At 50.3% G+C, this 25,388-nt stretch overlaps 1 protein-coding gene and 1 non-coding gene across 2 annotated transcripts; both read right to left on the bottom strand.

The window, feature by feature from the left end:
- Positions 1-2,495: 2,495 nt before the first annotated feature.
- On the bottom strand, positions 2,496-2,569 carry TRNAI-UAU (transfer RNA isoleucine (anticodon UAU)). Its single transcript has one exon. It is a non-coding gene; the product is annotated as a tRNA-Ile (tRNA).
- Positions 2,570-13,891: 11,322 nt separating this feature from the next.
- Positions 13,892-17,771, bottom strand: LOC149336162 (uncharacterized). The gene is made up of 3 exons (XM_089554089.1): positions 17,082-17,771; positions 16,371-16,610; positions 13,892-14,035 (listed from the first exon to the last, which is right to left on the bottom strand). The coding sequence occupies exons 1-3, from the start codon at positions 17,769-17,771 to the stop codon at positions 13,892-13,894; spliced, it is 1,074 nt and encodes a 357-aa protein (XP_089410215.1).
- Positions 17,772-25,388: the final 7,617 nt, after the last annotated feature.

Here is a 25,388-nt window from a genome sequence, read left to right on the forward strand (position 1 = left end):
CGACTCAGGCTATGAGGGACGCCGTAGTGGAGGGCTCCGGAAATTTCGACCACCTGGGGTTCTTTAAAGGTGCACTGAGATTGCACAGTACACGGGCCTCTAGAATTTCGCCTCCATCGAAATTCGGCCGCCGCAACCGGCATCGAACCCGCGTCTTTCTGCTTGACAAATACTGCACTTAGCTATTTCTTTATTTTTCAGAGTGCCTTGGAGTGGCTCGTTTCACCCTTCGAAAAGTTTCGCTTTGCCAGAGGTCGCACGTTACAACCTGAAGTCCGCATGGATCTTGTGTAGCCATGTTGGCGTATAGGCGGAGTCGGTGCAGCAAGCGATACATGAGAGTAGCTTTCTCCTGCGAGAGACCCGTGTAACACTAAGTTCCTGGCAAGATTCTCGTCATTTGTAGCAGCCACTGATGACGTAATGACCTAGCTTCCTGAGCAATGATATCTGCAGCCCTGATTCCAGAGGTTCCGACTATAGATGATAGGAGCCAATATTTGCCGAGGTAATTCCGCGTTGGTGGGGTCCTGGCACTGGGTCGGAGTCAGAACAATGCCACTAGGTTCCACAGAGAAAGATTCATTTATATTACTTCGCCACGGCGCGGGGTTAAGCCGCAGTATAAGAAACCGGTATGTCAGAGAGAATGCAAATGTTTCCGGTCAGTGCACCTTTAATGCATACTTTCTTGAAGAAGTTTTTGCAGCACTACAAAAAACGAGGACACAGAAAGAAACAAGTACACAGGACGGGCGCTGACCTCATCCAAACATTCTGCACCTTCACTTAGGCACGCAAGGCTTAACCAGTCCTGCAGCAGTCTCACTTGCCTCGATAGTTCTGCTCTTCAAACATTGCTAACACGTCTAGCATGTCCTAAAGTTGGTTTCCAAAAAAATGCACTCCTGCAGGCACAAGTCCTATACCGAGGTAGAAGGTGATCAATCTCGCTCTGCAGGTGGTGACTGCTATTGCGCTCACGATCTTCGAAGTGTCACGCTTAATGGGTGAAACATAAAAGAAAGGGCCCACAGTAGAAGAGAGTTCGCTTAACAAAACACGTTGTGGGGCAAGTGCATGCTACTTGCGTGTGGCTGCCTTAGGCACTGTCAATAACCTCTAGCACCAGACATCTTGCTTCTGACGCAGGTCAACCGAAGAACTAAATTTCGGCGTCATGTTAGTTTATAGGTTCCGAGATGTGCTTGCGGTGATGAACCTTCCCTTTCCAAGAGAACGTCGCGGGCAGTACACGACCTCCCGTCTGCCGCTATGACAGCTAAAGAGGAAAACGGGTGTCTTGGCTAGTGCTCGAGCAGTGACGAAGACGGACACGTTGCTCGCATGGTGTTCTGACTACACGCAGTCTGCGTCACGCGGGCACTGAGCAGCAGCTCGTGAGGCAGGCGTTGAGATGCCGTTGCGAAATACCTCGGGCAGTTCCTCGTCGACGTCGTGGCGTCCACTGGGCCTTTTTTTCAACGACTTTTTTTACCGCGTCCGAGCTCAACATAGACGGCTTACGATTTTCTAGCGTTACCACATTATCTACGACTTGCACCTTCATTGCATGGGACCGTATGGCGTCCTCTTGACTCTCCCAGGTATTGAAGCGTTGAGAAAGAGAGCTGCTGCGTCCCAATCAGGACCCGGAGTCACGAAACGCACTTCCACACGAAGTATGCAGTCCATGGTTTGCTGCGTCACGTGTGGCTTTCATTCAGGTGGTGACTAGCTGTGAGACGGAGTATGGCTTCCGCGACGCTGAAAACGTTGCGGCATTTATAGTCGTGGTATCCTTTTCCGCTATCCTATAAGCTAGGAGCTTACATAATTTGATTTAGATAATGACCCAAAAAAAAAAAGAACAGGCGACAGGTATGTCAAGCAAGCGGAAAGTCCAGCAACTTACCAATTGGGCGAATTTGTGAAACGTCAGACTGGGGACAACTTAGTGGATGCATGAAGGACATCCAAGTCCTCCCAGACTTTTCGGCCGCTCCAGGGGTGAACAAGTGACGTCAACAACTGCCCCAGATCTCAACCTCCTCTCCCATTTATCCGCCCTCTCCCAGGAGACCTCCTGGACTCCGTGATCGCTAAAAGCCGATTATCAATAAGCTCTCTTTCCTCTTTCACTCCCACCTTCCTACCTTCTTTTAAGGGCGCGGTTCGTGTGTCCTCCGAGATGTGAGACAATTACTGCGCCATTTTCATTCCTCAAAAACCAAAACCGATTCCGATTCAATGGGCCGCATGTGTACATTGTGGTTCACTCTGACAAAGGCAGCAATGTGATAGGACGGCAAGTGAGCGAGGGAGTTCTAGTTGCAACACATTATGATGGTCAAATGTTTAGGGGAATCCCCCAAGGTGGAGTAAATTTGCAATAAGGGAGTAATTACTCATTGGAATCCACCCAAGCGCTGCCATACGGCTACAAAGGAAAGCTAAACAGCTTTCTCAGAAACTTCGTAGTTAAAGAAAAATTCGTCCTGGTCCGGGGTTCGAACCCGGGACCACCGCTTCATAGGAGCAGTCGCTCTACCAACTGAGCTAACCGGGATGGTAAGCTTATGGTAGGGCGAGAGCGAATTAATCAATAACTGTATATAATCAATAACTGATCAATGCGCTCTCGCCCTGCCATAAGCTTACCGTCCCGGTTATCTCGGTACAGCGACTGCTCCGGTGAAGCGGTGGTCCCGGGTTCAAACCCCGGACCAGGACGAATTTTTCTTTAACTACGAAGTTTCTGAGAAAGCTGTTTAGCTTTCCTTTGTAGCCGTATGGCTGCGCTTGGGTGGATGCCAATGAGTAATTACTCCCTTATAACACATTATGATGCAAACGCCAGTTGCCCTGACGAAAGTCCTCCAGACAGATATCTGTGCAACGTGTTTGCCAACGCTACGCTTGCAGAGGACATCACTACACGTCGCATGTTCACAAGCGCGCACTACACCCCCTGCTGGGGAAGGCTGCGTGTCAGGAATGGTAAGACTCCGGGAGTTCACCAGTCGGGGTAAAAAGCAAGAGGGGAAAGCCAGACAAGGGGCGAAAGTGCGAAGACGCTGCGCCAAGACGAGCATGTTTCACCCGCGGCGAAGGTCAAAGCTATTGAACCCTCGAGCCTGGACGAAGTGCGAAGGTCACAATGACTTCGCTTTCGCTCCAAGGACACGAGGCATCGTCCTACTTTCTGCGCGCGCTCGCGCCGCCCGTATCTGGTTTCCTGTTTGCACGTTCAGGGGCTAGGTCCGGTGCTGCTTGGTCCCCGACACGGAACATGATCGGCTCGTTGTTGGGCGGCTAATTAGGCGGATGCATTTTTTCCGTGCATAGCGTGGTATGCTGGTCCCTCCTCTTAAGGACGGAAGGTGAACTTGACACACTATAGGCTGAAGCCACGTGGAAGAGGAAGTCTCCGGTAATTGGAGGTCTTAAGACGACACGCTGCACGCGACCTCTGGACGTCATCTGATGCCAGAGGCATCAGATGATGTCTGTCCCCGTACTAAGTTGATGTCGCGTGCAAAATATATTTCTAGCACACATCTCTTGCACCAAATGTACGAATCTAGGCGAAATGGATTCCGAAGGTTCTTTAGTAATTCTCTGCACTGAGCTGCTTGAAGCATAAAAATTGGTAGTGCTTTAACGTAGTTAAACCAAGTAGACGTGCGTAAGCAGGTGTTCGTTTTTGAATTGGAGGAGACACTTAAGCTCCGCCTTAAGGGTATGACGTAATGTCTTTAGTTAGTTAATGCCCACATATGCAGATTTGGTCATTATCTATACTTAACATTCATGGATGGCGGCGAGTCCTCATATACAGCTATACCAGCGCAGGGGGTGCAGTGGTTAAGCGATGCGCCACTGCACTGGCAGGTGGCTGTTTCTATCATAGCCACCGGTAGGGATAGTGCGACCCATGTTGCTCTTCCCGAGCAGCGTCTCGCGCAGCTGACGCGACACTCCTCCGAACTTTGCCGAGCTTAACTCGGGTAAGCTCGGGTAGTAATTCGGGTTGCTAGGCAACGGCGCAAGATCGTACGGTGACAAGATTCTTCGTCGGTGTCGGTGAGCGTATGAGTGTTTTCGCACTAACGCACATTCTGAAGTCGCGTTGCTGACAAGGACACAGAGGACATGGACACATGCTCATTCTACTGCGCGCGTTTCGTTTCGTACTGTGACCTACATTACGCTGCCGAACGAACTAGCCCGTAAGAACGCAGTATGCAGACGAAGTTTTTATTTATCGGACCGAGCACCACATTAACAAAGGGTGCCCTCCTAACAATCCATTGCTACAAGAATATAGCGCAAATATTTGGCAAAATAAACTAACAAAGACCACGGAGCTACAGCTGAATGGCAAGTGAGCTTCGTTCGAGAAATATGCGGCTCATATCAGCGCGATTGTGCACAAACAAAAACAAAATAAATACACTCATCATCTTGCTTTCGGAGAAAGGCACATGCATGGAGAATATCCACATCGATACAGTTTGATGACTTGCACGTAATGGTCCGCTCCGAGCTATGCGGAATGATTCTGCGATTTCATGTGGCCACGTCCAGAGGCCAAACAAAGTACATAACAGTGGTCACTCTTAGATTAAGGGAATGCGAATCTTCACTTAGGAGTAAGCAAAGCACATACATCGCGATGCGCTGCAATAGTCACCAATGTACCCTGGTCTTCAACTGCGAAAACGTTTTGTTTTCCCAACCAGTGAAACTGACGAGGAAAATCTCGGAATACTTTCACATAGCCAGGAAAGGAGTCATACAAGTCATACAAGTCGTGCAAGTCATACAAGCATGTCGGCGAAGCAGCATGTAATCAAGGTTCTCAATGTACACGTTCGGGCTCTGTCCCTGAAAGTGCAAATGCTCAACACAACAGGGATTCCCGCGCCTGTTGGGCCCCGTATGCCCTTAATTACGCGGTCGCTTCATGAATAAAACTTGCCTCGCTTTGCTAGTCAGCATCGTCCTGTGTTCTTTCTCCATGTCGGCCGTACCGTTAGGCTGTTTTCTAGTAGTAGAGACCGACCATAGTCTAAATATTTTTGCATTGTGGAACGCTCACTTATATATATGCGGATAAAAAAAATTCGGTACACCTCTGGGCTACGTACGCAATAATATCTATAAGCATAAAGAAGAGTTTAAATCAATACCACGGCGTTTATTATACGTTCCCTAAAGGACTCCAAACCCGTCGCGGTGATGTTCTGTTGCCACTCTGGCTGGATCGCTGTCAATACAGCCGTGGTGGTGGTGGTGAAAACTTTTTAATAAACAACAGGAGAGTTTGCAGACCAAAAATGGCCCTTTACATAGGTGGAGTCCTTAGTCCGGGACCCCGCTGGACGAGGCCGCTACTCGCGCCCGTTGGACTAGAGCCCTTTGAGACTCCAGCCCCGAGCAGTTGAGCAGGGCTGCCTCCCATGCCTCTCGGGAAGGGGAAGGATTGGGGGGAAGGGAAGGATTCTTTTGACAGGCCCAAACCATGTGGAAGGTATCGGAAACTTCCCCACAGTGAGGGCAGCGCCCATCAATTTTGGGGTCGAAATGTTTCATTATTGCAGGACACAACAGAGTGTCGGTCTGCAAGCGCCTCAGAGTTCGCTCATCAGCTTTACTCAGGCCCTTAGCAGGGACCGGGAAAAGACGATGGCGTTCGCAATAGTCGTCCAGAATTTCTCTGAACCGCAGAAGCGGTTGCACAATCTCCGAGCCGGAAGAGCCTGGGTGAGGTGCCCGGTAGGTAAGCGCTCGGGCAGCCGCGTCCGCAGCCTCATTACCTCTAACGCCCTGATGGCCTGGAGTCCAAACTATGCGTTTGGGCGAAAGGTCCGATTCCCTCACTGCGCGCTTTAATATACTCCAGGCTAAAGGTGAAATCTCGCCAGCCAGGTAGTGTTGACAGGCTCGACGCGAATCTGTCACGATTACCTTCGAATTCAAGTCCGAGGCGGCAAGCGCAATGGCTATACTTCCTCAGCCTGTGCTGAATTTCGAGCTCGAAAGGAGAGCCCGTTAACGCATTGATCCTGGTGAACTACTGCGGCCGTGTAGAATCCATTGGGCGACGGCCCTGCCACGTCAACGTAGTATACACCCTGTTTGGATCCGTGTTGGTGTTTTTCGGCAGAGGCATCTTGATCGGGATGAAATGCTATCCCTTGTGCACCGAAGTAGCAGCTGCAGGTTGGAGTGCAGCTTGGAGAAATCACGCCGAATCTTCCGTGCGCCGTCTCTCATACGCCTGTATGGGCGTAAAATGGGGGGCCACCGCGGTGGCTCAGTGGTTATGGTGCTCGGCTGCTGACCGGGAAGACGTGGGTTCGATCCCGGCCGCGGCGGTTGAATTTCTTTGGAGGAGAAATTCTAGAGGCCCGTGTGCTGTGCGATGTCAGTGCACGTTAAAGAACCCCAGGTGGTCTAAATTTCCGGAGCCCTCCACTACGGCGTCTCTCATAGCCTTAGTCGCTTTGGGACGTTAAACCCCATAAATGAACCAAACTGTAAAATGGGAGTAAAAGGTGTGCGCTAGAGGACAGCTTACTTCTTTTTACTCCTTTTTGTTCAGGGTATATAGCCCGCACCTTTTGCTCTCAGGCGTAAAGTTCGCTAGACATGAGTTTTTTGTCGCATAAGCAACGGAGTCTCTCATGCGCCAAACACGAAGTTTAAATCGCACGTAAAAATCATCTGGTCTGACTGAAGTGAGAAAAAAAATTGTGGAGTTTTAACGTACCTAAACCGAGTAGGCGTATGAAAGCATATGTTTAGCTTGGTTGGCTCATGGTTTTGTTTTTCTGGATCGTCGGCACGTCTGGGGTCGATGTTAGACCCAGGTTAAGCTCTGAGCGAGGTTAATGTGTTCCGATCTGTTCGCGCCGGAGATGGAATTTGATTGAGAGTACAATGCACAGCGCAAGAGTGTGTCGCAGTTTAACTCGAGGTTTGTTCGGGTGCGTGATAGCCTACTGCTTTCCTGCAGTGGCCAGCGAAGCTAATCTGTTCGCTCCGCCTGGGGTTCGAAACTCAGTAGAGGCAGTATTATTTTATTTCTGCATTGGTTGTTGCCATGCTAGGTTTTGCCAAGGTCATCTTCGAGGTCAAGCTTCGCACAAAGTCGGCAAGCCGGTTAGACCTCGTGAGCCCAATGGATACTGTGAAACTCCCTTGAACGTCCTATGGATTTTTAGGACGTCTATGGGATGTCCAGGAGAGTTCCAGGGCCCATTGAAAAGTAGTGCTTTCGCACTAGAATGACGTCGGCGTGTATACTTCAAGCTTCGGCGTTCAACGTGTTTTGCAGGGGACTTATTATAAATTAGTAGCAAAGCCGACATCGTATTTCCCCGTAAAGAAAAATTCTCAGCCTTTCTTGCCCTTATGGCGCGAAGAAGTGCACTTGGTCCAAGCTGACGTGTACGAGTGCGTGTACACAAGGAATCGTGGAGCGCGGCGCGACGCTGTAATTGCTTTCGCAACCTTTCTCTTTTTTTTGTTGTTGTTGCTTACACGCGTAGCAGTGTGAATGCGAATGAACTTGCGCGTTGACAGCTACGCGCCGAAAGCGTCCAGCAGTTAGCTTCGCACTCAACGTGCTGCATCATGCGTCACGGGCACACGTGCGTGCACTTAAGGTTTGGCAACGGTCGCTGAAGCCATTTCGTAACAGCGCGTGCTCATGAAGGGACAGACGTTTCGGAGTCACTTTGGCCAGAGCGGTCACGTCGTCGACGGGACTCCGCAGGCGCCGTGAAGTGGTCGGCCGCTGACCGGCCGCGGGAAGCTTCTTACTTCTACATGCGTGCCATTTATGAACGAAGCCTTTATAATTACGCTTTCCCTAGAATATAACTTGACCCGTTCGTTTCCTGTCCGGTTTTAAGTGACGAGCGTGCACCCTGCGTGAACGTGCAACAGAGGAACAGACGATAAATATAGACTTAGAAACACAGGACCAAACGAAGAAGACACCACATGCGCTAATTTTCAACTGATTTTAGTCCGTAAAGCACGACTTCACGAGATCTAACCGGCTCACTGAATTTGTGGGAAGCTTGACCTTGAAGGTGACCTTGGCAGATGCAGCAATAAAATAAACACAAATAATGGAGCGGCTTGGTGTTTAACCCACGGCGGCGCGAACATATCAGCTTCGCTGGCCACTGCACGAAAGCACTTGGTGTTATCGACGCAGCCGATCATGCCTCGTATTAAACTGCAACACATTATCCCGCTATGCATTCCACACAGTCGTCTTCTTCCCCAACTTCCACCTGCGAAGCAAAAAGATCAGATCAGCTTAACCTCGGTCAGAATTTAACCTGAGTCTAATATCGTCAGACGTTCAGACGTCCCAGCAAAGCAAAACCATCAGCCAACCAGGCTAAACATGCATGCTTTCGCACGTCTTCTCGGTTTAACTACGTCAAAACCCTAGCACTTTTTCTTATTCAGTGAACGTACAGGTTTTTATGCAATGCGCCCGCATGAATACGAGGTCTTTTAGAAAAGTATCCGACCTTTTTTTTTTTTTTGCGAAAACTTGATGGATATGAAACAAGCGCGCTTGCATCAGCCGACCTTGAACCCTCGTGCGCATGCACGAATTTTTTCCCGCCTGCCGATAGCGTGTCGCTCGGACGCAGCGTTTGAGTGAGGTAGTGCGCAGTGCTCTCGTCGGTTTTTTATTGCAAGGAAAATGGCGGAGCGACAGGAGCAGCGCTACTGCATCAAATTTTGCCAGAAACTGGGCGACAGCCAAGTGGAAACCATTCGGAATATTCAGACGTATTTCGGTGACGATGCACACAGCAGCACACAGATTAAGCAGTGGTGCAACTGGTTAAAAGACGGCCGCACATCGGTGGAGAGCGAGCCACACTCCGGTCGGCCATCAACATGCCGAAATGACGATGTCATTGCCGAAGTGAACGTTGTGTTGATGCGGGACTGTCGTGTGACTATCCGAGAAATTGCGGAAGAGGTGGGCATCCACACTTTTTCTACACATTTCATAATCGCCGAAGATTTCGCCATGAAGAGAGTTGCGGCGAAATTCGCGTCGAAACTGCTCACGATGGAGCAAAGCAGCTTCGTGTTGAAGTCTCACAGGACATGCTGGATTCCACAAACAGCGACTTCGACTTCATCAACACCATGATCACTGGTCACGAGACTTGGGTGTACGGGAACGACCCGGAAACCGAATCCCAGTCGTCACAGTGGGGGTGGTGGTGGTGAAAACATTTATTAAATCATAGGGAGAGGTGTTGGGGGTCGTGACCTGAAGGGTCACGCCCTTACAACCACTAGGTGGGATGCCTAGACAGGTACCCCATTGGCGTTTGCCGCAGCCCGGGCGCGCTGCGTTAAGGCCCTTTGGGCCTCGAGGGTGCAGCAACCGGACAGGGTCGCCTCCCAGTCCTCTCGGGTGGGGTTTGGGATAGGGGGTAGGGATGGGTTCTGCTGGCAGGCCCACACCATGTGGTAGGTGTCAGACACCTCCCCACAGTGTGAGCACCGCCCGTCGAATTGAGGATCGAAATGTTGCAGAGTTGCCGGGCACAACATCGTGTTGGTGAGCAGGCGCAGGAGTACCCGCTCGTTGACCTTCCCCAGCCCTTTGCACGGGGTGGGAAGAGTTTGGTGCTTGGATTTGCAATACTCGCATATTTCTTTAAAAGTATAAATCGGATTGAAATCAGTATCCTGGTCGGCGTCGGGTCCCGTGGGAAATGCCCGGAGAGAGAGCGCGCGGGCGGCGGCGTCGGCTGCCTCATTTCCGTGGACGCCTTGGTGACCTGGAGCCCAAACGAGAGATCGGTGCGCGGGATCCGAGTCTCGGCTACAATTTAGGTAAATGCGATAAGCTAGGGGAGTAACCCACCCTTGCGTGACGTTACGGCAAGCCCCTCGCGAGTCGGTGATTATGTATTTGGAGGAGGTGTGAGAGGCTGCCAAAGCGATGGCAACCTCTTCTGCGTGAATTGCTGACTGGGCCTTGAAAGTAAGGGCGTCTACTGTTTTACCCTCGTGGACAACCGCGGCCGTGTACCATCCCCTGGGGTCCGGGCCGGACGCGTCCACGTAGAAGACTCCTGGTTTGCTCCGAAAATGGCTGTCCAAGGCTTCCGCCCGCGCCAGGCGCCTGCCATTATGATCCTCTTTGGACATATTGGTGGGGAGAGGCCGCACGTGAAGGGCGCGTCTCCAGTGTACGTGAAGGCGGCATCTCTCCTATGTGAATTGAGTGTGCTGGATGTGAAGTCGGGCTAAAAGGCGGCGACCCGACCCTGTCTTTGTGAGACGAGTGTATTGGTTGTTGAGGTGGGCCTCCCGAAGCTCCATAAAAGTGTTAACCATCCCCAGTGCCAAAAGGCGGCTGGTAGAGGTAGAGACCGGGAGGTCCAGCGCTCGTTTCATGATTTTGCGGAGGATGACCTCGAGGGCATCCTCCACGTCAACAAGACCAAAGAAGGCCCGCCAAATGCGCAGCAACGTCAAAGTTATGCTAACTGCTTTCTTTGACTCCCGCTGTGTGGCACACCACGAGTACTCACCCCACAGGGTCAAACAATGACCAAAGAGTACAACAGGGATGTCCTCCATCGCCTACGTGATGCTGTTCGGCGCAAGAGACCGGAGTTGAGGTCAGCAGGAAATTGGCCCATCCATAACGACAATGCTCCTGCACATTCCTCGCACTTGATTCAGACTTTTTTGGCGAAAAACCAGACTCCTGTAGTTCAACAGGCTCCTTACACTCCTGATATGGCCCCCTGCGACTTCTGGCTGTTTCGAAAAATCAAGAGGCCACTGAAATGAGCGCGATTTCAGACAAGAGATGACATTGTGGCTGCAACGACAGCTCAGCTAAACTCCATTCCGAAAGAGGCCTTTTCGGAATACTTCCAACATGGCAGCTCCGCTGGGAGAAGTGTGAGGAGTCCCAAGGAGACTACTTTGAAGATGATCAGGTTTTCAACGCTCCAGTTATGCGTTTTTTCTCTTCGGCCGAAGGTCGGATACTTTTCTGACAGACCTCGTATATCTTCCCACAATCATATCACAGAGCAAGTCACTTTCAACCACACCTTGCACATTTTGCTCGCAGGAACAGGGTTGTGTACGGTAGAGATTTCGCCGTTAGCTCTCCGCCAAGAGGGGTCGGAAACCCTGGGAAGTGGCTTCGTACCTCACGTTTCCCGAGCTAGATACTCAAGCATACAGGAAAATTCCCATCTTTACTGCTGTCATTAAACTGCCATTAATTGTTTCTACTGTATCGCCAGCCTCTACTAAGATCCCTTAACGCCCGTTAAAATGTGTTTATGGGCCCTTGAAGCAAAAAACAAGGGGAAATGATGATGATGACAGGGCCTTCTTTATCTGAACTGTAACTTTCTAACTGAATGCTTTTGGTTGATTTTTTCATTTTCATTTTTATCATCTATTTTCCTGCTATTTTTAAGCGCTACTCCCCTCTTCTTATATAATGCCCCACCCGCGGCATTTAAGGGTACAGTAACTGACATTGATGATGCAATCAATAGGACAGGCAATTTCCACACCGTCCAGCAAGCTAGCTCTGCCGCTGATTCACGCGAAAAGCTTGAAAGCGCAGCATCGACGAGCTGACGCAGCTCAGAGAACACACGCACGCACGCAACCTGGATTAGGAGGAAAATGCGAGTCAGTCGTCGCTACGAGCGCCAAATGAGATGCATTAGACGGGAGTAGACAAGCAGGCGTCCGTCGCTTGACGAGTCGCATCCCCTGGCCGAGCGAGTACGAGCGGGCGCGCAAAGTGAAGGTTGCCTGCGCGTCAAGACCACCTTGACGCTTACGTCGACGGAACTTTCACGCGCGCGCTTAGTAGCGTCTCAAAGCCTGTGCGGCGAAGGCGACCACGTCAGAGGGGACGCTTACATAGGAGCACTGTGGAGAGCAAGAAGATATGGAAACTTCGGAGGTGCCGCCGCGGTGGCTCAGTGGTTATGGTGCTCGGCTGCTGACCCGGTTGAATTTCTTTGGAGGAGAAATTCTAGAGGCCCGTGTACTGTGCGATGTCAGTGCACGTTAAAGAACCCCAGGTGGTCGAAATTTCCGGAGCCCTCCACTACGGCGTCTCTCATAGCCTTAGTCGCTTTGGGGCGTTAAACCCCATAAACCAAACCAAACCAAACCGAAACTTCGGAGGCGAAAAGCGGGAATCAGGAATTTCCGAAGTCGAACGTTTAGAGGATCGATTTAGCGTCGGATAAGTTACGCGGACGCCAAACATATTCGTTGTGCACAGTGACAGCTATACTGGCTCGCTTCGTCGGATGTTGGTCGACGCCGAGGCAGGAAATGTGGTCACGCGATGACGCGCTCTGTCAGTGATGAATCCTCTCGTGCCACATCTTCACCCAAATAGATATGGGTTGTAGCTTGGAATACTATTTGGCTGTTCGTAAATGGACATAGCACCACTTGGATTCTTTCTAGGGCGAAGGCACTATTTTGTGAGGTCTAACAAGCCCACAGGATTTGTGTGAAGCTTGACCTTGAGGGTAAGCGTAGACAAACCATAAATAAATAACTAAAGTCTATATTGTCGCGACTGGGATTCGAACCAGCGACGGCGAGAACACATCAGCTTCGCTGGTCACTGTACGAATGCACGATGCTATCGCCTCAGCCGATCACGCTTCGTGTTAAATCGCAACACACTCTCGCCCTGTGCATTTCACATCGTATCCTTCATCCACTAATATTCCTATCGAGCTAATGTCGTCGCCATACCTGCCGATGACACAGCAAAGCAAAACCGTGAGCCAACAAGGCTAAATAGATGCCTTCGCACATAAACTCGGTTTAACCACGTTAAAACGCTACCACTTTTTTTCTGGTAGAGTTCACTTTCTAGCTGTGCGCTAATATTTATCTGACCTCGTCATACTTTGCGGCACGGCGTGGAGACGTTTGAATTTTATTCTTGATTTCTCGTTAGGCGCCGAAGGTATTCACAGCTACTGGCGAGTAGTGGTCCTGGATCTGCGAGGAAATACCGTGCCTAGCTGTTTTTTGAGCGATAGAAAAGAAGACTTGTCGCAGCAAAAAGCTGGCGACGGCTGTCCGAAAAAACAATTGGCTGGCGTGGATTGTGACGTCAAGCACCACATGATCGGCGGAGGCTCGTGGCGGACGAGGCGGCAGCCCTGGGCTGTGACATGTGCGGACGTGTGTAGACTTCTTCTCGAATCCAGTTGGCATGGAATCAGAAGCAGGGTCGTCGGGGGAATCCCCGCGCGTGTGGACGAAGATGGTCTATGCTACTGCACTGACACATTTAATGTAAATAAGTGTCTCCCATGTTTTCTTTTTTAAGTTTTTCGAACTTTAAAGAAACAGTATTGAAAGGTCAGACCCACCACGGCCAAGTTGTTCGTGCATTACAGACCCTGCAGATAAGAATTAGAACGCCGTTCACGACATACACACACAGTGGTGGTTCGATTAAGCCAGAGCGTTGACGGTCAAACGTCTACTATCGGCTTGACGCTTTAAGGAAAACTATCCCCACAGTTTCTGGAACCCGTTCGGTGCATTCGCAGTGCCTCGGTTAAATCTTCAGTATATTTCATTTATATTGAGATTGTTGTGTATCACACGGACGCCGGGCTGGAACTGAACAAACGTTTATTGATACAGTGCCTTTTTATAGGCCGATGAACATGTGATCTGCCGACGACTGCTTGCGTGGCTGATAAGCGATACATGAAAATGCAGTTTTTAAAACATGCGCTTGCGCTATCAGTACACCACAATCCTTTCTCCTAAGATTATTTGCACAATCCAAAACTGACTAGCTAGACATCAATGCCATAACGCAGGACAGGTCGTCGAACACGCGTTGATCTTCGCGGCTCGACCGGTACTTGGGTGGCTTGGCCTGGACTCGCCCCAGGGGTTGCTTCTGGGCTAGCAGACAGCGGCTGTGGCTGCCTAGCTGTAGGAGGAAGCCTGGCGTGGTAGTCCTCACTTGTGACTGGGTCAACTTCGAGCCGCGTCCAGGCGCTCCTCAACTGGTTGCGGTGCCTGTGATGACGCTCACCGTTGTTTAGCTGTACCACGTACGACACCGGACCTCTGACTGCCACAACCCTGGCAGCCTTCCACCTTGGACCTGGACAAAAGCTTTTAGCGTAGACCGCGTCACCGACACGAAACCTCTTCGTCTGCGGTCGTTGTAGCTCAGGCGCGTGTTGCCGGTCCGGATGGAGTCTGTCTAACGCTGACCTCAGTCTTCGTCCGAACATTAACTCTGCTGGCGATTTTCCCGTGACCGAAAGTGGCGTCGTGTGTTGCTTGAACAAAAACCGGGAAATCTTGCACTGCGTCGAACCTTCCTGCTGCTTCTTCAATGCTTCTTTAACTTCTCTTGCCATCCTCTCCGCCCTACCATTGCTGGCTGGGTGATAAGGTGCAGTGAAGATAACACGCACGCCATTACACTTCAAAAACATTTGCAACTCTGTGCTAGTGAAAGCTGTGCCGTTATCTGAAACGATAACGTCAGGTACACCATGTGTCGCAAACATCTTCCTTAAGCTGTTGACGACAGCCGTAGCTTTCATGGATGGCATGATTTCGACTTCAGCCCAATTGCTGTACGCGTCTACCACGACTAAGAAAACTTCTCCTTTCACTGGGCCAGCGAAATCAATGTGCAGTCGACTCCAAGGCTGATCTGGTTTGATCCAAAAATGTACTGGAGCCTTGGGATCGCTTTGCCGGTTACTCTGGCATGGATGACAGTGCCGAACGAACTCCTCAATTTCGTGGTCCATCTTCGGCCACCACATGAGCCCTCTAGCTGATGCTTTCATGGCACTCATCCCTGGATGATTTGCATGCAGGAGTTGCAGCACATTCTCTCTTGCTGCGGTTGGAATTATGACGCGATTCCCCCACAGTATGCAATCACGATGCAATGACAACTCCGACCGTCTCACCTCATAAGGCGCAAACTTGCTGTCCACTTGTGTTGACGGCCAGCCACTGAGTAGCCATTCCTTTACCCGGGATAGAACCGAGTCCTTTTTGATCAGCGCAGCAATGTCCGCCGCTTGCAGCGGTGCGCAGTCGACCGCTTCCAACAAGAGCACGTCCCCAGGCGGTCTTGGCTCGTCCTCGTCTCCCGGGGCTGGTAGACGACTGAGTGCATCGGCGTTGGAGTTGTCTTGGCCTCGTCTGTACTCAAGGTGGTAGTTATACGCAGACAACAGTAAAATCCAACGAAGCATTCTAGGCGACACAACTTCGGGCACTCGCTTGTCCGTGTTAAACAGGCCGAGTAACGGCTTGTGGTCTGTTATCACTGTAAATTCTCGCCCAGCCAGGTACTGGTGGAACTTTTTTACGCCAAAGACCACAGCCAAACCCTCTCTATCAATCTGAGCATAGTTGCGTTCACTGACGCCAAGAGTGCGAGAAGCATAAGCTATGGGCTGCTCCTTCCCGCCATCCGCACGATGGGCTAGCACTGCTCCCACCCCCACAGGCGATGCGTCGCAGCACAAAATTAAAGGACGCTTGCAATCGTAGGGCACAAGTACGGAGTCTGAGCTGAGTAAATTTTTCAGTCTCTCAAAAGCCCGCTGATGCTCACCTGTCCACTTCCATTCGTGGTCACGGTCGAGCAGTCGATAAAGCGGTTCGGCCGCTTCCGTCCTGCCCTTGAGGAAACTGCTGTAGAAATTCAGCAATCCCAAAAAGGCTTGCAGCTCCCTTTTGTTTGCGGGCGCAGGCGCTTGCCGGATGGCGTCCGTCTTGCTTCGGCTGGGATGTACTCCTGAGTCATCAATCCTGTGTCCCAAGAATTCGATGCTCGTTTGGTTAAATTCGCACTTGTCCTTGTTTACTCGTAGCTGTGCCTTCTGCAGACGCGGTAGCACAGTCTCTAATCTCTCGGCGTGCTCTTCGGCGTTACATCCAGAAATTAATATGTCATCCAGATAAGCTTTCACTCCGGGAATGCCCGCCAACAGCGTGTCAATGACTCGTTGAAAAACCCAAGGTGCGACCGAAATGCCAAACGGCAGCCGCTTAACCTTGTACAGTCCCTTTATCGTGTTAACTGTGAGCACCTCAGCCGTCTCGTCGTCTAGCGTAAGCTGCTGATAAGCTTGGGCTAGATCCAACTTGGTAAAAAACTTGCTTGAACTTAGAGCTGTCAGCATTTCAGCTGTAGTGGGCAAGGGGTATCCACTGCTCTTAATAGCTTTGTTTACGGTACTGCGATAGTCGCCGCAAAGACGTAAAGTTCCATCTTTTTTTCTTACCACTACCAGTGGTGTTGCCCAGTTGGAGTAGCTGACGGGCTCCCATACACCTTGTTGCACCAAGCGGTCTATTTCTTTGGCCACGTCATCCTTGAGGGCCAGTGGAACTGGTCGACTTTTGAGGAACACCGGTTGGGCGTCATCTTTCAGTTCGATGTGAACTGGCGGTCCGTTGAAGCCAGGAAGGTCCCTGCGAAACACTTCGGGAAATCGCGAAGGCACGTCCTCCACGTTTACTTGCTGTATTCCCCGCAAGCCAATACCTAACGGGTTAAACCAGTTTCGCCCAATCAGGCTGTTACCTTGCTTCTGTACTACGAGCAAAGGTAGCTTTGCCTTCCTGCCTTTGAATTCCACCAAGACACTTGCTTGACCCAGCACGGGTAACGCCTCCTTCGACCAGGTTACGATAGTTGTTCCAGAATCTTGCAGTGGTATTTTACCGTGATTCCTATCAATAACCCTGAACGTATCTTCACTCACAATTGAGCACGATGCGCCAGAATCAACCTCCATCGGAACTTTTTGCCCTTCAATCATTACTTGAACCATGAACTTCTGTTCTTGCTCTTTCACTTCGCACAGGGAAAACAACGCACTCATTTCGTACACGCCCTTGCGCTTATCTCCTTTCTTCTTTTGCTCATACGCTGTCTTCCGAGCAGTTCTACTATCGTCTTTCGACCGACAAGCCTTAGCTATGTGTCCAACCTTTTTGCAGTTGAAGCATGTCGCCTTTCTAAAACGGCACAAATGTGGAGCGTGCTTACCGTTGCACCGGTAACAGCTGGACCCCTCCGCTGGGGTGTCTTGCTTCGCACGGGTTGCTTGTACCATTTCCTGACCGTCCGTCTCGTATCGACCGTGCTTGCGTATGTCTCGCTGTTGCTTAGCGGTTGCTTCTGCAGTTGTGGCCAAGTCATACGCAACCTTAAACGTAAGGCTGTGTTCTGCGAGAAGTCGCTGCTGAACCTTTTCGTTCCGGAGTCCGCATACGAAACGATCCCGCATCATGACGTCCAACGGGAGTTGGGCGCTGCCAAAACCGCAGTCTTCGGCTAGCTTCCGTAGCGCCGTGACGTAGTCCGCAACCGATTCCTCGGCAGCCTGGTTTCGCCTGTAGAACAAAAACCTTGCATACAGCTCCGAAGGCTTTGGATGCAGGTGCTTGCGAACGGCAGTCTTGATTTCTTCGTAGGTTGCTGCTGTCGGTCTTTCTGGCTTCACCAAAGTTACGATGAGCCCGTACACTTCTTCGCCGCAGCTGCTCAACAGGACTGCTCTTTTCTGCTCTTCTTTCGTTATCTGGTTCGCTTCGCAGAACATTTCCAGGCGCTCGACGTATTCGTCCCATGACGCGTTCGTGCCGAGACGATACTCGCCGATCCTTCCGACGGCCATCGCCGTCGCTGTCTCGTCGCCAACTGTTGTGTATCACACGGACGCCAGGCTGGAACTGAACAAACGTTTATTGATACAGTGCCTTTTTATAGGCCGATGAACATGTGATCTGCCGACGACTGCTTGCGTGGCTGATAAGCGATACATGAAAATGCAGTTTTTAAAACATGCGCTTGCGCTATCAGTACACCACAGAGATAAACACGTTATGCGCAGACCATTTCAAGCTCTCTCCCCACCTCCTCTCGCGCAGTCATAAGGAGTCTCCTTCGACATATTAGCGGCTCTCCGTGGCGCTGAAAGTGACCGCGGGTGAAAGCCTATCTCGTGCGCCTATGCTCGCGGCAAGGTAGTGAAATCGAACTCTATCGCACTGCGTTCTGGTTTCTTTTCTTGCGTGCGTGTGTTTTCTCTCTTAGTGTCCGGTTCTGTCTGACAGAAACGCGCTATGCACTTAATCGATGGCAAAACCACGAGGTAACTGAGGCCGCCGATACCGTCTCCTACCCCAGTTATGGTTACTAGTGTACTTCTCGTAACTGGTTACACGGATGTAGGCCACAGAGCTGTCCCTTCATTAATCACATCGGCAAACTTACGTAAACACACTGTTTTCGCTGCGAAGTACAGGAGGAGTCGATGCTTCGTGACGGCAGAAGCGATGGTGGCGAAGCAAGGACTGCTTTTGTGACCAAGAAAGCAGTTGGTCACTGCTTTTGTGACCAAGAAAAAAAGAAAATGAAAGCAGCATTTGAAACCAAACAAGAAATGAGGCTGATATACACAGTTTTAGAAAACGTGGGGCGCGTCTCGTGTTGGAAATTCGCTCACGACCAGCCTGCCTCGTTTTGCGCATGAATGTTTCAACAGGTCAACCAAAATTGTCATGCGCGTAAACAAAAAAGAATTAGCTGAGGTTTAGCCCTGGTTAAACCGGGCAAGTTGCGTAAGCAAGCAGCAACTGTTTTGCCCGAGGCGACCGCGCGTATTTATTCCCCGTTTCCCTCCCGTTTCCTCTCTCCTCTCTCCACATTCCGACGCATGCGTACATGCGTCGAGGGCGCACGACTAGGCGCGCGGCAGCGGCGGCGGAGCAGCGACGGTCCTGCCGCCTAGTGGAGCGCGGCTGAAACGGTTGTTATGGCAACGGCGCTCCATCTGTTTGGCCTCGCTGAGGCTGAAGGTCAACCGTGGCCACCGCCGGGAGCTACGCGACGGCTCGAAACGTGGCGTAGTATTGCTTACGCAAGAAAAGAATTAACTGCTGCTCTTGCTGGACCAACCGAGGCCTGGCAGCTAGAGTAGGTCACGTGACGCCAGCGCCACTGAGTGACGTGATTTAATGGACGTCGCTGCGTGTTCACCGCGAGCGCGGGATTTTCGAATTCCGCCAGAAATGGCTAAAGTTTGTTGATCCACAGCACCATCGCAAATCGCGTTTTTGAAGTTCTACAAACTGATGTGGCTATTGCGAATATCCAGCTACAAATCTCCAGACACACAGGTGCCGAGCTCTAATAGTTAGACTATAAGAATTTCCTAAACAGGCTTATTAATTAAAACGATTAATCTGTTTTGGGCTCTCCGCCAAAAGCGGTTTACTGTGCCGCAAACGCCATACCGTTACATCTAAAACTTTATTTTTTTTAATTCACGGTGACCTACCATGAAGCACTGGGTGTATTATGGTTCTTCAGTGCAGTACGCTTTAGTGTTCTGAACAATGCCGTATGTTTGCTACGCGCTGATTGCAATACTACAAATACTACTCTAGGGCCAGGAGGTGTGCATGGCAAAATGCGTTGACTTTGTTTATAATTGTGCGATCGCTTTCGCATCGGCTGGACTTCATGTTCCTCGAGAAGCTGTTATCAGCAAGTGTTCACAAACCACACCAGAGTGCATCGTTGTGCGCTGTAGACAAAAGTGACTGTACTCTAGACAAGCATATTGACTTCTCTACGTTTCAGCAGCACTGATAGCTAGGAACTTTGGAAGGGGAGTTAAAGGACGGAATGGCACACAAAACAATGCACATTCCTGTTCATTCATCCTTGTTGAGAAAACAAGGGTGTAGGCAGTAGGATGGTTTGTTATCACATACATATGAGGACAGCAAATGGTCACCGAAACAAAGAAAAGCGCAAGGGAATGTTTCTTTTTTTATATTAATAAGTCTGTGGTCTCGAATTGGAAATCATTAGCTCAGTAATTTTATGGCTGAAAGATCACTGGTTAAAAGCCACCGTGTGGTTCCTTGCTTATGTTTTTGTTCAGACCGTGGCATGTATTGCCTTTATTCCAATTCGTCATGTCTTTTTTTCCCCTTGTCTTGCAATGTTTTTTTTCTTTACAATTAACTTACACCTCGCTAAGAACAAAGTGAACAAAGGAGTGGAAAGCCTCAGGGTGGTTGCCAACGTTTCAACAAAAAGACTTGCCTTCGTTGGGGCAAACAGTTCATCATTGGCGGTGTTTAAATACTGTCTTCACTCCGAGGAGAAGGGCCCGGTGTGCTGGTTTGTCTTTATGAATATTTGTTGCGATTCCAGGTATGAAATGTTCTTAAAGCTATTTATGTCTTGTGCGCCTACTCCTGCCTAAAGCCTGACACTCAGGCTGCCAGTATTCTTCTAAAACAATAAAAAACTAAAAACAAGATGCAGTCGACGGGGTACGAATCCACTTTATAGCAAATTATCTTTCAGGCATAAAAACATGACTCATCATCATCATCAGACTGACTAAGCCCACTGCAGGGCAAAGGCCTCTCCCATTAACCATGTCCTTTGCCAGTTGCGGCCACCGTATCCCCGCAAACTTCTTAATCTCTTAATCTCATCCGCGTGCCTAACTTTCTGCCGCCCCTTGCTATGCTTGCCTTGCCTTGGAATCCACTCCGTTAGCCTCAAGGACCAGCGGTTATCTTGCCTTCGCATTACATGCCCTGCCCAAGCCCATTTCTTCCTCTTGGTTTCGACTAGGATGTCATCAACCCGCATTTGTTCTCTCACCCACTGTGCCCGCTTCCGGTCGCTTAACGTTACACCTACCATTTTTCTTTACATAGCTCGCTGCGTTGTCTTTAACTTCAGCTGAACCTTTTTGTTAGCCTCCACCTGACTATCAATTTACAATAGAACTCTTCTCTTGTGCTTTCCTTGGCTTCACTGTCTGTTGACTTCCTTCGTATCAGCATATGTCCGACGGACCCGCTCAGGCTTCAGCGTCAGCGAGTTTAAGCGACAGGTGCAGAGCTTTCACCTCACCTCACGCTTACAGACGCAAAAACTCTGCAGTGCATTAACGTAACGGTGAGCGACGCGTGATATCCGCAGCAGGCGCACGTGCCTAGGGCGTCCTCCAAGGCGGACCGCGCGTGCCCGCACTCCGTCACACCTGGCGCCTAGCGCGGCGCTAAGCCGACGGCGTCGCCGCTGACGTAGCTGCTGACGCCGGCCGCCTCTGTTCGCTCCCTTCCGCGTTGTTACCGAGTAACTACACAAGCTCGCCGTAATCAACGCCACATCCTCGCCTCGGCGCGCGTGTTGCGAGCAGCTGTCGCAGCGAAGGTCTCCGCAAGCTCGCATAACAAACGCGTTACAGTGCCAGTCGTTAACGAAGATGAGACGGTGTAACAGCAGTCCCACGGCAGGCTTATGCGCACGCTGGGAGCTTCGTGGAGATCGCGGAAGTTCCGGTACGCTAGTGACATCATGCATATTATAACTTAGGCGAGTGGAACCCACACAGACATCCCCTGCAGCATAGCGATGACCTTATGAGAGCTGTGACCTCGCAAGTCACGCGTTGTGCGGTTCCGCTGTGAGAGAATGCTCTCCGGTAAGCGGTGGCGGATAACCTGTATCACATTCATTGCGGGGGGAGCGAAAACAATGAGGCGACAATGCACAAAGCTATGTGCAGTTCCCGTCGTTTAATGTGGACTGTGGAGGAGAGGTAGAGTAATAATAGGCTCTCATGTAGCTAGTATGAGCTATGCACTGCGATGGATATTGCAGTGCGGGAAAGACTTCCTGACGAAGACAGACCTCGCGCAGCTGTAGAAGGGGGAAGCTGAAGTTTTGTGTGGGGGAAACGGAACGTTTGGAACACAGAGGAGTGGACTTTAGTCCGCCCCTCTGGTTTTAATACACCCACTGGGTGATGTTCAACCGCGCGTGTTATCGTCTATCGTGTTATCGTTTCTTTTTTTTGTCCAAATTACGCCCTCCTCATACCAAAAAGATTCTGAACAAAAGCATTCTTGAGCCAGAAACCACTGCTGAAGCCAGTTTTTTCAAAAATATAAGATTTCACTATAATAATCGATATACGCGCATATCACCCGACGGCAGTCTTGCATTTTTTTCCCCCCTATTAACGTTTTTGCTATCGTCAGAAGCGTTCCCCATTGGTCTTCTGAGGCTGTCTTAACTGTTCAATGCGATCGATGGAAGCACTCTAAAAGAATGGTTTTGCTACATATCAGAAGAATGGACCATTACCTTCAATATTTCCATAACAGTATCTAGCGATTTTCCAATTTTCAAAATTTTTTTGTCGGAGAATGTTGGACGTGCATGGCCGATGTCAGCCTGGTGTGTATTAACTAATAGAGGCGTCAACTGACACTGACGATTCATTATGCACGAAGAGAAGCATGGAGAGGAAAACGGCAGCAGTAACGTAGAGAGACAAAAGAGCAGTGTGTGTTCGAATACAGACTGGAGTTCGTATCGTGCCAGCAGAAATCAAGTGGAAATAGTGAACATAGGTGATTCACGTAACGCGGACCGCAGATAACCGATGGTCTGTCGAGGCAGACAGAGTTGATTCCAAGAAAAGCGAAAAGTAGCCTGGCGCGGCAGAGAGTAACAATGGGCAGAGGAGATAAGAAAACTTGATGGCATAAAGTAGCTGCAGGAGGCGCCGGGCAAAGCTCAATAAAAGAGGACTTTTGGTCTGCAGTGGACGACCCAGGACAACTGATGACGATGAAAATGGCCGCGGTACGAAGCTCTATGATAATCCGCAAATTTCGCGAAGTTCGTAGCAGGGGACGGCACAAAATTAGGTGAGCGGATGAGATTAAGAAATTGGCGGGAACACAGTGGCCGCAACTGGCGAAGGACAGGGTTAATTGGATAGACATGGGAGAGGCCTTTGCCGTAGTCAGGCTGATGATGATGATGATGATGATGAAGTTGAGCAGCGAAGCTAGAAAGATTTTCGGGAAAATTACGGACAGCTATCAAAGAGCATGCACAGAGCACAAGCAGCCCAGTAAACAAAGAGGGAGAGGAGGCGGAAGCCATAATGAAGCGTCACCACAAACCATAGATGTAGCTCGCGCTACATAAACAGCGCAGTTTCCTCTCTACCTTGACCCCGCTTCCTCGAATGACACTCATTCCACTTCGTACCCCTTCAAGCAAAACTACTCGGCGCGTCACTGCGCGCAGGCATCCTAAAGGAATGTGTTCATCTTTCATGGGATGCCCTTGACGCGTCAGCAGTGTCTCCGCCATGTATATACACCATTGACATCGTTTGCCTCTGGAAAACCGCGGGTGTCGAAACCTATCAAACAAACGGGCCACACAGGCCGACCAATTACCCCCTCCGAGCGGGAGATCGAAGACTCTTCTCAAAGTCCCACGGCACACAAATCTGACCCTCCGAGACGCGCGTCTCTCGTGTCGGATCTGACCCGGGCTGGCCGAGCTCTCAATCACGGTCGACACACGAGACGCACGTTACACACAGCGGCGCACGTCTTGGCTGTCGATATCGTTCGGTTTGAAGCAGAAGTCGAAGGAGACAATAGTCGCGCGGCTGATGCCGGCCATCCAAGGCCGGATCGCATCGTCCTGTCGGGAGTTTCGAGTGTTTGATCGGAGAAGGAGCTGGCGTGCGTGCGCTAACGGGGAGAGGTGGTTCCGGTCCGGCTAAGACCGGCCCGAACGGCCTACAACCGACCACCGGTGGCGCGGCGGCGGTGCATTCTTCGCAAGGCTTCGCGTGGCCTCCGGTAACGTAACGGTCGCGAGGAGAGACTGCGGGGAAAAGTGTAAAAGTAGCCGAGAGAGTGGTAAGGAAGAGAGAACCCCATCTCTCTCTCTCTCTCTCACCAACTCCTTTCCTCTTCCCGACGTCCGGAAGAAGATGCACTTTCGCCCGCCGACGAGTTCTCGCTGTTCCCGCCGCTTGTGTGAGCGAGGGAACTGCCGCCCCTCTCTCCACTACTTCCGTGCACTGCCGCGGAAGCTACACTGCTGCTTTGCAAAACCTGTCCGCTAGAAAAAGAGCGAGAGAGAGAATGAAAGGCGCGCGTACTGAAACGCTACACTGCTCCGATGTTTCGTTCCGTCGGACCGGAATGGAATGCGAACCATCTGCTTGAAGTTGCGCCTGAATTTCTTTTTCCCGTTTGCCAGTTCAGCCATGCAAGCAAAAAAAGTAATTTTTCTCTGTATCCTCTATTTTATTGCTGTTGTTTTGTTTTGTTTTCTCTATGGGAAGGATATAGTGCTTGGCGTACTGGTTATGCATACTATTATATCGATGCCACACTGCTGGCTAAAAACTCAACGCTTGAGGCGTGCTCACGCTCTAATACGTCCCTAGGGTAGTACAGCATTGTTATGAATGCAATGTCGATTATATCAATAAATTGTTGATGTACAGTTTTCTCCGAAAATACGCCGCCCACATGCTTTGTTTCTAAGCCGCATAGAGTGGGGCCCTTGTTTTACATCTGCTGGCGCAGCCTCCGCTGTTCGTCAGCTCCAATGTATTTTTGGTGAATCCCGAAATGTGAAGTACTTCAAAGGAGTAATTATACATTAGCGCCACATTCCTCCCAAACTGAAATATGCTTCAATGAGGTATACCCCTAAAACACATTGCGCCATAACAAAAGTGTGCTTGCAGTCGTAAGAAACGCCGTTGAGACCACCCATCACACTCACAGTGCTGCATCGATTAACCGAAAGTATTCAGGAACCTTCGCTTTTGACGTCTTGTGCGCAGACAAACTGAGCAGCCAGTGAGATATAAACGCATTTTGAGTAGTGCACTCTAGACATACTAAAAACCTTGAGATCAATGCGGCGACCTGCATTAGAGCAATGCGAAAGAAAAACGTCCGCATACTGTATCGACGTCCGTGGCTGTTCTGACATCCATGTACTATGTCGACGTGTTGACTATTTCAACGTCCAACTGGATATTGACGCGTTTTTTTTTGCACTTAATTAACTAATTACGACTCATCTACGCAATTTTTCCCGTGGCAACATTTTATCACACACTACATGTCACAATCCCCCTTTTATACATTTATCTACAGATAACGACGTAATCGTGCGGACAGATTCGCGGACACTTTTTTTGCTGACGCGACGGAGCCATATAACGCATTAGCATTAATAAATCAAAACGAGCGAAGCGGAAGTTACGTCAAAATGAAATATTGTGACCCTGTACCGCAGGTGCACCACAGAGCTTCTACCGGTTTAAAAACAGAAAAGAAATGAGTCTCTCTCGAAGCCGTCTATACATCCGCGCATACCGGATGTCTTGTTGAGTAATGAGGACGCCAGCAGCTCGCGG

The sequence above is a fragment of the Amblyomma mixtum genome, chromosome 7, assembly GCF_055824585.1.
Source record: "Amblyomma mixtum isolate Tamu chromosome 7, ASM5582458v1, whole genome shotgun sequence".
Classification (NCBI taxonomy): Eukaryota; Metazoa; Arthropoda; class Arachnida; order Ixodida; family Ixodidae; genus Amblyomma; species Amblyomma mixtum.

Excerpts from the sequence above, each read along its gene's own strand:
- LOC149336162 (XM_089554089.1), bottom strand. The coding sequence starts at position 17,771 with ATGGCCGTCGGAAGGATCGGCGAGTATCGTCTCGGCACGAACGCGTCA. Across the intron at positions 16,611-17,081 it reads CATGCTTCAACTGCAAAAAG|CAAGTAAACGTGGAGGACGT; the intron begins GTTGGACACATA and ends CGGGGAATACAG. Across the intron at positions 14,036-16,370 it reads GGGCAACACCACTGGTAGTG|CTAGGCAGCCACAGCCGCTG; the intron begins GTAAGAAAAAAA and ends TTCCTCCTACAG.